Genomic DNA, 14,532 nt, shown 5'->3' with positions numbered 1-14,532 from the left:
GTGTTCTGTACATGTCCAGGCTATTTTCTTAAGAAGTTGCAAATTTTTAATTTTTTACATTTTTTTAAACCTGGGGAAAGCTGACATTACCATAGAGTCTTGCTTCCAACTGACATCTCGTGTTCTCTGGTACCCTCGGATGTACTTTGTAATAAAATGTTTTTGCAAGTGTGTAAAATGTATCATAATTGTATTGCCTTTAGAATCACTCAGGCTCAGGTTAGATAGACACCAAGAGAAAAAAAACAAACCTAATTCTTTAGAGCTTTTAGTTCAATGTCACAGAGCTATTTTCACCTTCATGTAGAAGATCTTGGAGGTTCTAATGAGGAAAATGCATTTTTATTTTCAGTGTGGCTTTGCTGGATTCACTGGCAGTCCCCTGCACTTCATACACTGATTTTCTAGCTGCACTTCTCCCATCTCCTGCTTCAAAATACTTTTTAGCCAATAAATACTGCAGTGATTTTATATCCCTTGCTCTTTGCTGAGTCCTTATAATTTCCACACAGCAACAGCTGCATTCTTAGCTTTAGAACTAGGAGGAAAACACTATTCCTGTGAGTAGCACTTGGTTTCTTAAAGATGAAAAACAAAAATAACTGTAAAAAAACTTTTAAAAAACCAGGATAAAGTGAAAAAAAACCTGATTAAAACTGGAAAATCCTACCATGGGTACAAAGTGTTTGCTTTTTCTTGCCTAAAATGCAAAACCACTGTCCATGCCTTTGATTTCACTCAATGTTTTAAAGCTTAAATCACTTATTCCAGTCAAATAGAGTAAATTTTCATGAACTTCCCAACCAAGTCAGCTGTTAGATTACACCAGGACCTGTGTATTACCACACATTATATATTGCTGCTGGAATTGAGCTGGAATTGAACCAGATTGCCACTAAAAATCCAACTGCACCAACACCATTTTGTCTGGGAGAACGAAAGGGACCTGCATGAAGATTTTTAATATTCCATAAAAGCCATCTGTGGTTCATTAAAATAACTGGAGTGCTACAAATGTGTCCATTTGTTTAGGTGAGTGCAGCTCCTTGCCATAAATGTTGGTAGGGAATGCAACAGGGATGGTCTGACAACACAAAAAAAGTTCAGTATTAGTGATGGAATAAAATCATGGCCACCATCAGTTTCAGTGAAATTACCTTGCAATATGTAATTTCAAATGATTTTGAAAGAGAAGAAAACGTGGGACTCAATAAAGCAAAGTATTTTTACATGGAAGAAGTCTGGTGAAGCAAATGAGGTCTTCTCCCAATTTTGGAACAGGAAGATAATTCACACCCCGATTCAACTCCTGAATAACAACCTGCAGCCCCAGAAGCCTCCTGTGACCATCAATAACTGATTTCAGGCTTGCACCTGTATTTTACATGCTTCTGGAGAGGCCTGCAGCCTGGAAGTGCTGAGAGATGGACAGTGCACCATGGAGAATGATTGACTGATTGATTGATTGATTATCCAGAGCTCCCCCATCAGTGCCACTCTGCTCTACACTCTCCTTGTGTCAGGTGTCACCTGCACCCCACAGAGATTCTCCTCTCAATCTCCTTCCAGAAACCTCAGACAGAGCTCACAAATTCCCTTTTTCTCCTTCTGATGGCTCCTGCATCATTTCTGTTCTGGTTTCATCTCATCCCCATCCCAGAGCACAGAGGGGAAAGCAGCAAAGTGGAGAAGGTTCCACTCATCAGTAACACCACAAATCCTGTCCAGTGCTCCCCCCTCACACACCCCAATACCCAAAATAACCCATTTTCCCTGCTCACAGCACTGACTTTGTTCCCCATACAACTTTAGATGCCTTCTACTCTCCTTATGGACACACTTTGGAAGTTACCACCACAGGAACATGGAATGGTTTGGGTTGGAAGTGACCTTAGACACCATCTCATTCCAACCCAATCTTACTATAAGCCAGGAGATTTCCCTTCAGAAATTACAGAGCTTGGTTTCCTTTGGGAATGAGGCCCATCCCAAGCTGCTGACAGGAGGAGAAGGAGCAGCCATGGTCCATTCTGGAGCTGCCTCTGAGGCTGCTCTGTCCTGATTTACTGGAGCAGGCCAAGATGCTGCCTCACATGGAACCCAACGCTGTCCAAAAGCCACCAGGAAAGGAAAGAGAAGATTTAAAGCCACTCTTCCAAAGGCTCAAGGAAGTTTGCTCTATTTACTTTTTCTTCAAGCAATGTTTTCTTCAGTAAGAAAGGTTTTGTGGTTTTTTCCAGGTGATTTCTCCCTGGGCCAGGAGCAGCAGCAGCTCAAGGCAGGAGCAAACTTAACCTAAACCAGGCAGTTTGGAGCAGCTCAGCACCCTCAGGCTGCATCCTGTACTAATAATACAATCATCATATAAAATAAATATTAATAATATTAGAATCTTCTGCTCAGAAAATGGATCAAGTAAAAACCACCAGTGAGACTTGCAGAGGGAAAAACAGACCAATGAGGATTACAAATGCTTTTGCTAACACAATTATTGTCAAACCAGATTTTAAACTTATCATTTATACTTCATTTTACTTAATAGCTGGTTCTTCTCCTTGCAACTGGTCTCTTATTTCAAGGTAATTCTCTTTTGAAGTGATAGGACAAAACTTGCCTTTGATTTTATCGAGGAACTCACATTTAAGGAGGAAAAAAGCCAAAGGGGACTATTGGAGAACCCCTCCAGTTCAATGCTGCAGAAAAGGCTCATCCTGTAATTAAAACTTCTCACTTGAGCACTTAAATCCTTGACATTCCTCCACTGCTCATAAACTGCATTATGCAACATCAGGTTTTGGATAGAGATGGTGTCACTGAGTGTTTTTCCAGGGAGAAAACATGCCAGCTTTAGGACACCAGCACATTTATATTTATAAAATAAAAAATTGGTTATGTCCTGTATTTTACTTCTTTTAAAGAAATTATCATTACTTTAACTCTGTCAGATATTTTAAACTCCTTCCTTCCAGTCATCCTGTATGGTTAATTCTCTACTACAGGTAAAACTAAAAAAGGAAAGCCACTGCATCATTTCAACCCAAATCTGATGTAAGAGAGGTCAAGCTGTGCTTCCAAATTATTATTATTATTAATAATAATTTTACTGCTCCTACTTTGCTGACACGACAAAAATGAGTTGTGGCTGGTTATTTAACAGGGGAATCTCCTCAGCAAGGGCTGCATTGTAAGGTAGGAGTAAGTACTCATTAAAAACACCCTGAAATCTCAGTGTTCATTAGCTGATCATGGAGGCTGTGCTGAGGAACTGCAGGCAGTGCTCAGGAGCACAATGCAGATCTTTAATATCACTGCTCTGAGTTCAAACACACACACAGCTTTTCAAATCTCCTCTGCTAACTGCAAAAGGCATAATTAACGTTTTTAAATATCACCTGCACCACCTTCATCAAAACAATAATTAACTCTCATTCAGCCTGAATCTGAGGAAGTTAAAATAACACCCAAGTCTGACTTCCTTGCACTGCTCATCCCAGCACTGGAATATTCTGTAGGAATGTTCAGCCTGGAACCATTTCCCCACAGAGGTTGTGGATTCCCATCCCTGAAGTGTCCAAAGCCAGGCTGGACAGGGCTTGGAGCAGCCTGGGATAGTGGAATTGTCCCTGTCCCTGGAATAAAATGAGCTTTAAGGTCCTTCCAACCCAAACCATCCTGGGATTCTGTGACTTCTTGCTCCAGCAATGGATCTGGAGATCCCTTATCCCTTCCTTACAGCAAAACCCCAAGTGATACAAGTAGGAGACCAAAACTGTCTTTGGATGATGCACCAAAGACAAAATGAAATTGAAGCAGGTTTATCAACATGAGCACCCCCAAATGCCAAGGAAGAAGTGCTGAAGACACAGAGCTCTGTGTCAAAAATCACTGTGTGTAAAAGTCAAATATCACTCTGTGCCATCACAGGGAGAATTTCAACTGGGAAGGAAAGAGGAGATCAAAAAACCAAATTGCTGACAGACTCATCTATCTGACTACCAATTAACCCCATGGTAAGAAATCAGTGCATTGAGCCAGACTGACCCAAATTGATGCAGAACTGAGGGACAAGTGCTCAGACACAGCACAGACCTGGCTCACTTCAACCACTTCCCTGGAGAGATCAGCTGCCAGCTGCAGCCAGCTAAAAGAATACAGAGAAAGGCAAACACACAGAGAGGCTCCCAAAAACACCCAGAGAGACCCCCAAAACCACACTCAGATCTATCCCCATCTCAGATATCAACAAGCCTCACTATTTTTTTCATTATTTAGTCCAATATTCATTAATTAACAGTGGAAAAATTCAAGTGTAAGGCTTTAAAAACACAGTGTTAAGTCAATAGGGTTGCTTGCATCAGTCCTTCCTCCAAACATAATTTTAGGCTCTGCTCTTCAGTCATTTGAACACTCACCTTGGTTATCTCAATTTAAATCAAAAAGACAAGTAAATGCTTGTAAAGCAGCAACAACAGCCAAGTCTCATTTCCACACTTCTCAGCTGGCTAATTACCAATACTACATCATTGTGGTGCACACAGATATCAATCCTGGCTAATCACCTGCTCAGAGAGATTTTTCAAGCTTTTTTTTTTTTTTTCTTTTTTTTGCTCTTCCCCTGTGCCAAGCACAGCAAAATTACCAGGCAGTGCTTTGCAGCTTCCTGAGCAAGCAGAGAGAGGAGGTTTTGATTGCTTTGGGTCACCTGGGATTGCAATCCTATTACAGGCAGGTTCAGGGAGATGTGACAGAGGTGTTTGAGTTTACTCACAATGAGCTCTGAGTCCCGGCCCATGGAAATCACAGTTCTGTTCACTGTCCTCAGCAGGTTCTCCATGATGATCTGCACATGGCGCTGTGTGGGGCCCTGAGGACAAGGAATAAATCACTGATAGCCTCAAACAACAGACAGCAGCACAACTGAACCATTTTTGCTGCCTTTCACCCCACCTGTCTGCTGGAAATTCAGTAAAACATCACTTGCTGTTGATCACAAGGAGGGAAGGGCTTTGACAAAGTGTTATTTTGGTAATACGTGTTTCTGATAAATTAAAATGTGCTGTTACAATGCCAATGGAAATGAAGCTTATTACCCATTAATTTTCTTCCCCCAAGTCATTCTTCCAGCATCAAACCCCTACAGGCACTACCAGACCCAGGGTGGGGGGGCTGTTCTGCAACAGCTCAATTAAAAGGAAGAGAAAAGCAAAGCCAAACTTTCATTAAGGAACTGCCAATTTCAGTCAATATTAGAAGCAACCTACCACTACTTTTGAAAGAGTTCAAATGAAATATTTATTCCATGAAGCTTTTAAGGACAAATCCAGAAATCTCACATGGAGTGATGGACAATAAAGAAAGCCAAAAACACCACAAGGTGAAAGAAACAGATGAGCTTTGCTCCCATCTTTTACTTTCTGGATGAAAAATAGATTTGCATATTTGAAGGACAATCCACCATCAGCACAAAGTCACCCAGGAGCTGGTCCTGCTGCCAGGATCAGCCTGGGAGAGGGTGGAGCTGCAGGTGAGCCCCCACCATGGAGAGAAAAGCAGCCAACAAAGAGAGACAGGAGCAGCCAAGCTGCCAGAAACAAATTCCTCCTGTAAAACAACCCCTTCTCTGAAGCAGCCACACAGAGCTACTCCCAAAAACAAACAAAAACAGAGGAAAACCTAAAAAAAACCCAATTAAATAAGATGCCAGAGAGGATGTGAGTAGCTGACCCCTGAGGTCCTTTCCAGCTGAATTAGTGTATGATTCTACACAGCACTGAAGGTTCAGGCAGCAGCAGCAGCACAAATTTCAGGAAAGCATCAAATCACTGCAGCTCTCTGGCAAAGCACCAATATTTGTATGTTTGTTGAGGTCAAGTGAAAGCAAAAAAGAGACTATTATGCAAAATAAAGGGATATTACACATGCTGCACGTCTGGGAACCGTGTCAGCAACAACACAGCTCAAATGCACACTTCCAAAAATGTCCATGGGAGAAAAGAAAAAGCACCAAAACACAACATTTTCCACCTGGAAAAGGCCAGGCACAGTAAATGAGGAAGGTTTAACTCCTAAGGACATTTATTTCTTCACTATCAACCAGAAAAGCTGCATTGGATGTGCCTCAGAAACAACAAGTGCTGTGCTGGATGTGACATGTGAGATGCCACAAACACATCCTCATCCTCATCACTGGAGAACTGAGAGTTAGAAAAGGCTGGTTAGGAGGAGGCTATAAAAAAGAAAAATAAAACCCTAAAGCTTCACGAGTTACCTGCTTAATTCACTTTACTAAAACAATTTCTGTGAAGTGTTACTCATCACAGAGGCAGCCCACACTCACCACGTCTTTCTTGTAGAGCACTTCCAGGATGTTACTCAGCAACTGGCAGCAAGCCTCCAAATCTTCTTGTCTCTCCAAGTGATACTTGAGCTGGTCTGTCATTGTTGGCAGCAAGATTTCCCTGCAGTCTGCACACAAAACACGAGGTTACAAACACAGCTTTCAGGGCCTCCAGGCTGATGTGCTTCAGTGCTTACATAAGACACAAAAAAATCGGGAAAAATAAATTATCTTCCAGCTTTTCAACCAAAGCCTCACCTCACCTTAAAAACTTCTGCCTCTGAACTGCTCCAACCTTTGACCACTTGCTGCAATTAAAAAAATAAAAATTCCCCTTCCTTGCTTAATACTCAGACTGTTCCTACATGGAGGGAATGACCAAGTCAAAATTAATTACTAATTATCCATATAAATGTCAGCCCAGTGAACAGCCTGGTTCTGTAGATCTGCCCCAGAGATGCTCTGGCATCACAGCCTTGTGCCTCTGCATTTGGGAAACTTCAGGATGTGTTGCTCCCTGGATTTTGGACTAGGAAAGGAAACAGCAGATGAAGCAAAACCCCACAGGGCAGAGGGGCAATGTGAACTGTCCCCCAATGCAGGGGAGGGCAGGAACCCCAAAGCCCAGCTGCTGAGCACTCCAGGAAAGCACAGAACATGTCTTTGCAGAGCCTGTGAGGTGAATCAGTCTTTAATAACTTAAAAGGGCCCTAATTAGAGGGCTGAAATGTTCCAGAGCCCTGCTGAGCCCCACTGGCAGGGAGGGGGCAAAGATCAGTTTAATATCTGAGTCACTCTGAGTCCCACTGCAGGGCTGGAGCTGCTCTGGTCAATGGGGGAGGCAGCCAAGCTGCATTTCTGAGAAAGGGAAAAGTGATTATCTGTCCCAGGGCTTGTCTGCAATGACACAACCGGCACAGAACACTCTGTTCCCTTGGGTGGGGCTGACAGAGCTCCTCAGCTCCCACCTGGGGCTGCTGAGAACATGGGGGGAAGCAAAAAGGGAACTCCACAAAATCATCCCAAGGGTGAGCAGGAGCAGGTGAGGGAGCTGGGGGGGCTCACTCAGGAGAAAAGGAGGCTCAGGGGATCTTGTGGCTCTGCACAGCTCCTGCCAGGAGGGGATGCTGAGTGAAGGACACAGGGAATGGCTCCCAGTGCCAGGGGGCAGGGATGGATGGGATATTGGGCAGGGATTGCTCCCTGTGAGGGTGTAAGGCCCTGGCACAGGGTGCCCAGAGCAGAGCAGTGCCCAAGGCCAGGCTGGAGCACCTGGGACACTGCAAGGTGTCCTTGCCAGTGGAATGGGATGACTTTAAGATCCCTTCCAAACCATTCCATGGCTCTGTGATGTTCCAACCAACCCAGTGCTGTGGTGACATCCCTCAAATAAAGATGAGATTTTCAGTGCATCTTTGCTAGGAACTGCTTTGAAGAGCACTGAGCTTCTGCACTCTGCATTGATTACCTGGGAGCTCAGAGGAGGAAAGGTGAACCCTCATCACCCTGCCTGCCACAAACACCCCCAGCCCTGATTAATGGGAACCTTCATGGTCCAGAACATCAGACCCTGCTCCCAAGCTGCACAGTGATCACAGACAATGGTGATTCCACATCTGTTCTAGAGCACAGTCCAGCCCGTGGTGATTTAATAAGAGAGAATCAAATACTCATCTGTAGCAGGAATTACCAATTAGCAGCACCCAAGGAAAGCCTTCAATGAATACAGGTGAATACACACCATAAATTTGTGTCAATAAAAACATTTCATTTCCTGGGACACTGATAAATCCATTTATTTTGTGGTTCATTTAGTTCATGTGGCCAAAAAAATTTAACCTGTGCTCAGTAACTTTGTTTCCACCCCACAGCCTGTGAGCTGAGTCATAATTGAACCATAAGAACTCTTATAAATGCTGGATGTTGTCTACTAAAATTCAACAGGCTCCAATTCCTCATGGAAAAATCCCTGGGTTTTCTCTTTGGAACTCCAGCAGCTCCACAGCTCACTTGGCAATCAGCTGGAAGTCAGTTGGAAAACAAAGCAACAGCAAATCCCAACAGCTCCATAGGACAAAACAAATCAGACAAATCACTGTTTACATAAACCAAAACCTTGATGCTTGCAAGGACAGGACACTTCATTTAATTCCCAACCATGAGCACTGAAAATATCCACTAAATTATTATTAAACTGCTCCTCACTCAGGGAAAAATTATATTTATACCTTTTTGTTTAATATTTAAGTAGTGGAGTGAAAATTATATAATTATTTACATTATATATATAATTATATTATTATGTTTTTATATGTAGGTAGGGATAAATGCTATTTATATATTCATTTCTTCTGGAAAAGTATATATATTCATTTACAATTCAATACATTCAAAGTATTTATATATTCATTTACTTCTACTTTACTATATGGAAATATTACTTATTTATATAATTACCACATGTTCCTATTTGTATTCATAAATATGAATAAACTTTAAAACTACATTATAAACTACTATATTACTACCAAACCATTACTATTTTAACTATTATATTACATCTTTTTTTTTTTAAGATACACAAACCCCACCACCAGTCTCCATTCTGATCCAAGGTCCCAAACTCTCCAGATTCCCCAGTGAATCATCCACCACTCAACAACATCACTAAAATGCTTCAGCAAACTGATTCACACCCTCCCCTCTCAGCCCCAAATCCTTCAAGCTTCACAAATTCATGTATTTTAAATTTTAATTCCTCTGGAGACACAAATAAACCTTCTGGACCTCTCCAAGCACAGAATTAGAACCTTTTTTCTCCACCAGAAACAGGCTGATGAAGTTTTCTGTGCATTTGCCAGCCTTCCCTAAGTCCACAATCCTGCAGTGCATATTGCTTTTAGAAAAGAAAATGTCATTTTTGCAACAGGATCCAGGATTAGGTGACAGCTTATATGGAAGTATTCCCTATCAGTTTAGAATTCCTCAATCAGTGAGAAGCAGGAAGGGCAGCCAAGAACATTTTAGTAATGAACTCCAACCCCCAGAGAGAGGGACAGGAAAATCTGAATTTTAAAAAGGCTGTGGATAGAGGTTTGCTTTATTTTCAAGGGAATTTGAATGTTTATGAAACTTCAGAGAATGATCACGATGAAGAATTGCAGTGAGAAGATGAGAGGGATGGAGCCCCTCTCCGCTTTGATAAAAGCCTGGATGTGGCACTGGGTGCCAGGGTTTAGTTGAGGGGTTGGGGCTTGGCTGGACTCAATGATCATGAAGGTCTCTCCCAACCTGGTTATTCTGGGAATTCCTGTGAGGAAAGGCTGGGAAATCTGGGGCTGCTCCAGGGAGAGCTCAGAGTCCTGCCAGGGCCTGAAGGGGCTCCAGGAGAGCTGCAGAGGGACTGGGGACAGGGATGGAGGGACAGGACACAGGGAATGGCTCCCAGTGCCAGAGGGCAGGGCTGGATGGGAGATTGGGAATTGGGAATTCCCAGAGCAGCTGTGGCTGCCCCTGGATCCCTGGCAGTGCCCAAGGCCAGGCTGGAGCACCTGGGACAGCAGGAGGTGTCCCTGCCATGGCACTGGATGGGATTTAAGGTCCCTCCCAACCCAACGCAGTCTGGATTCTGTGACACCAATGCCAAGAGCAGCCTTTACTTTGTTTACTGAATAAAAACCCCCAGACATCCTTGGGAACCCCAGAGTGGTTTGGGTCAGTGCAGGTGCATCCCAGCCCCACCAAGGCTGCTGGATTTAGGACATTCCTAACAAGCAGTGACAGGAAAACCCAGCTGAGGAGCCTCCTGATAAGATCTCAGAGCCATTAAGCAGCAGAGATCTGTCAGCAAACCTGCCCTGGGCTCTGATTAATCACCCTCCCATTAACACAGATCCATTTAAATTTCTCAGCAGCTCAATAATGTTGGACTGCACCATTCCCTGCACCCTGAAGGGCTGAGCTTGGGAGTCAGGTTTAAAAAACAAACCAGCCACACACAATTCCCACCTCTCCCTCTGAAAATGGAACTGCTTCAATGAGGGAGGGCAAACATTAATACGGAAATGCACCACAGGAGTGTGTCTTACACTCTGGTTCTTGTTTTAGCCGAGTTATCTCCATTTCTTCCTCCCAAGGAGAGGAAAGGATGATCCCTGATGTTACTGACTTCTGCCCCAAAGTCCTGGCAACTTGAGAGCAGCCAGGAGAAAGGAAAATTATTATACAGAGAGCTGAGAATGAATGAAGCAAATAAGTAACACTGATCAGAGCACAGCTCTAGCCAGGAAACATTAAATTATTCTTGAGGACACCATTTTACCCAGGCCTCAACACCAGCAACTCCACTTGCATTCCTCCTTTCACTTCTTGAAAATCCAGCACTTCAGGGCTGAATAATTTCAAATCATTTCAGAAGTGAAGATAAAGTCTGGACTTGCTGTTTGTACCAAATTTCCACACATGGTGACACAGGTGGTGAACTGTTTTTCAGAGATTTTAAGAGTGGTATAAAACCACCACAATGCCAATCCACCAAGATTTTTTAAACTGGAACCAGCAAAATTTGTTTTATCAGCACTCAACAGTCTCAGCTTTTGTGATCTGAGAGCAGAATCCTCCCACTGAAGCAGTGCCTATTTGCTCCCTCATTACCTTCCCTGACAGCACACAAACACTTTGTTTGGGTCAGTTTAACCTGCAGCCAGCCTGAAAAAGAATCAAGTGCTTCACCTCAAAGGAGGAAATCTGTAGGACAAGTGCCTGAGCTTATCTTTCACTGGCCCATTAATGGGAAAGCAGAAAATAACAAGGCATGGATGAACAGCACCCTCTGAAAGGTTTCTGCTTCCCTTCAGCCAGGGAACAGCTCCAGGGCACACGGGACATCCCAAAGCTCCATTTCCCCCACACAACTTCACTGAGCACAAAAGCTGAATTGATGATTTTTGATAAACCCCAACACAAAGTTACAACAGAGCCCAAAAACCTGGGTGCTTTGTGCCCTTTGAAAATAACAAATCCCAAGGTGTTTTTTGTAATTTTGCACTTTCCTAACTGAGACTGCAGGTAACAAATGGTAAAGAAGTGATTTTCCTCATGCCCAAGGCCAGGCTGGATGGGACTGGAGCAGCCTGGGATAGTGGAAAGTGACTGTGAGAACTGGAAAAGCAGAAACTCCCACAGACACTGAAGGGTTTGATCTGCAGCCTTGGATTGATGTAAAAATATAACACAGATATTAAGCAGAAAAATCATAAACTTATGCTTCTACAGTTGTAAGTAAGAATCTGCCTGAAGTGAGTGAGAAACTGCACTGATGAGATGGTGAAGGTTTATAATGCAGGGGTGGGGCTGTATGGAACGAGCTGAGAGTTCAGAAGTTAGAACAGAAGCAGATGTGTGCCTGTGAGACAGAAGCCCATTGGACAAAAGCATCCTCAGTGCAGCAGAAGTGAGTAAAGGTGATGGGTCAGAAAAGCAAAATAAACCCTGTGGCTGCTGTCCATGGGGTTAGAAAGTTCCAGATTGCCTTGTAACAAAGAACTTGTGACTGCTCTGAGCTATGGCCAAATGCTTGCTCCTCTGAAATCTCAGGGACTCTGAGACTGATGTTTGTCTGAGCAGTAAATCGTTCTTAGCCTGAAAATTGTCCCATTTCTTGCTGGAGTTCGGGATGCTGAGAATTTTAAGTTTTCTGTGCTGCCAGGCACTGATCCCCAAGAGAGCACTGCATTGACCTGGGGGCATGGAGAAGCCTCCAAAATGGAATGATGGAACTGAGACTGTGGGTGTGGAGTTTGAATAGAAGTGTGTAATGTCACATGGTGGAAAACTTAAGAGTTTAAGGGTTTAGAATATAGCAGCATATATGGGGGAAGATGGAGGTTTTAGGGCAGAGGCTTGTCCTTCTTCTTCACCTTCTTCTCCATGGGTTTGGGTGGTATTTTGTAATTGGGCAGAAAAAGTCCACATTGTGGACTCAGAGTCATTAGTTATTGGGCTAAAAGTGAAAATAATCTAGGTGTCATTTCTTAATTGGATAGTTTAGCCTTAAAAGTCCTTGTAACAAGAGACAGTTGGCCATTTTGTGCCTTGTTAGTGAAATACTGCAGAACTCACTATGGTGAGGCTGTAACATTGATAAGAAACAATGAACACCTGAGTCTGAATGTGAACTGTCCTCTCAAGTGCCTTCAATCCCAGCCTCCACAGAGGAAGAAAAAGGAAGCCCAAAACCAGCAATCCCTCCATTATTAGTGGTGACAATGACAGGTGCCCACCAAGCCAAGGGCAGCACAGGCTTTAAGGTCTCTTGCCACCCTAACCAGGCTTGGGTTTGGATTTTCCACCTTGTCCTTCCAATGGAACAGACTTAACGTGTCCCAGGCTGCACAGGGACATCAGGAGGGCCCAGGGACATCAGGAGGGCCCAGGCAGGGCACAGGGACAGCAGGAGGGCCCAGGGACAGCAGGAGGGCCCAGGCAGGGCACAGGGACATCAGGAGGGCACAGGGACAGCAGGAGGGCACAGGGACAGCAGGAGGGCCCAGGCAGGGCACAGGGACAGCAGGAGGGCCCAGGGACAGCAGGAGGGCCCAGGGACAGCAGGAGGGCCCAGGGACAGCAGGAGGGCCCAGGCAGGGCACAGGGACATCAGGAGGGCCCAGGGACAGCAGGAGGGCACAGGCAGGGCCCAGGGACAGCAGGAGGGCACAGGGACAGCAGGAGGGCACAGGGACAGCAGGAGGGCACAGGGACAGCAGGAGGGCCCAGGCAGGGCACAGGGACAGCAGGAGGGCCCAGGGACAGCAGGAGGGCCCAGGCAGGGCACAGGGACAGCAGGAGGGCACAGGGACAGCAGGAGGGCACAGGGACAGCAGGAGGGCACAGGGACAGCAGGAGGGCCCAGGCAGGGCACAGGGACAGCAGGAGGGCCCAGGGACAGCAGGAGGGCCCAGGCAGGGCACAGGGACAGCAGGAGGGCACAGGGACAGCAGGAGGGCCCAGGCAGGGCACAGGGACAGGGAGCAGGGCTGGGCTGGTGCCTGCTCACCGTGCTGGGTGAAGAGGTCGCTGTGCACGATCTCGATGAGGCAGTAGAGCTTCTGGATGGTCAGGCGGCTCACGGGCACGTTGAGGATGAACTCGGTGAAGAGCTTGCTGCACACACAGGGAAAGCAAAAACACATCAAACAAAAGCAAAATCCCACTAAATAATACATCAAAAAACCCGTTAAAACCCATGGAAAAAACAGCAGGACACAATCATCCATAAAGAACCTGACACACAACTTCCTGCTCTTGGATGGGCAGACTCAATTTTTTTGAGATATTTAAAAAAAACAATAATCAGAGAATCATGCATAGTTTTCAATAAATTTCTTTAGTTTTTAATGTCATTTCCCCCCCTTCCCTTTTACCTCAGTTTTAGACTCTTTGTTCATGTTTCATTTAAGGTTTTAGGTTTCAAGTTTTCCTGTGCTTCACATTAATCAGCATGTTCGTGATTATGCCAAAAAAAAGGCGATAATTGACATTGTAAGCTACCAACAAAAAATAATTAATAATTTAAAACCCCCAGAAATGGACATTTTAGGAAAAGGTACCATCACACTCATCAGCTGAGCTCCCACCTAATGTTGACAAGACTCTTCAATAATTTTCCATCCCCTCCTAAAATCTTGGGTTCTTTGCTTTTCCTATTGAGACTTAAGTCAACCTCAATTTAGATACTGCCAGTGTTTAATTGCAATTTTGATTGGTAATACTATAGGAAAAATGTCATATCTGAGGTAAAACAGGCCAAGTCCTGCATTTTCCTTTCTCTTTTCCCAGGAATTTTGCTGTCACATACCAAAATTATTATTTAGTCCAGAAGCTCAACAAATCTGGATTTGCTAAGCCCAGGGAAGTGTAGATGTAAAACAATTCACAGTTCCCAGGCAAGCAGAAGGAAAATGCCAGGTTCCTCAGGCCACTGGAATGTTAGACTAAGATTATATTTATTTATTTTATCCCTGCTTTATCTCTTTTCCTTCTCCTGACACAACAAGACCATAAAAATAAAGCTACACAAAATTTAAAAGGGTTTGTGCAGTAAAATTAGATTTAAAATGTTTTTTTTTTCAGTTTGTAACAACACCATAAAAAATAAAATTGTATTTTTCTCTTTAAGCTAAAAGTTCTGCTGAAAT

General features: G+C 44.0%; 1 protein-coding gene across 4 annotated transcripts in view; it reads right to left on the bottom strand.

The window, feature by feature from the left end:
• Positions 1–14,532, bottom strand: part of DOCK1 (dedicator of cytokinesis 1) — a 278,248-nt gene that overhangs the window by 183,813 nt on the left and 79,903 nt on the right. For all 4 annotated transcript variants that reach the window (XM_058810726.1, XM_058810728.1, XM_058810727.1 and 1 more), the window contains exons 25-27: positions 13,392–13,498; positions 6,338–6,465; positions 4,769–4,864 (exon numbers count right to left, since the gene is read on the bottom strand). In XM_058810726.1, coding sequence (XP_058666709.1) covers positions 4,769–4,864; positions 6,338–6,465; positions 13,392–13,498 — 331 coding nt within the window. The remainder of the gene's footprint in view (positions 1–4,768; positions 4,865–6,337; positions 6,466–13,391; positions 13,499–14,532) is intronic.

The sequence above is a fragment of the Ammospiza caudacuta genome, chromosome 9 (genome assembly GCF_027887145.1).
Source record: "Ammospiza caudacuta isolate bAmmCau1 chromosome 9, bAmmCau1.pri, whole genome shotgun sequence".
Classification (NCBI taxonomy): domain Eukaryota; kingdom Metazoa; phylum Chordata; class Aves; order Passeriformes; family Passerellidae; genus Ammospiza; species Ammospiza caudacuta.
This window is presented reverse-complemented; position numbering and strand designations above follow the sequence as displayed.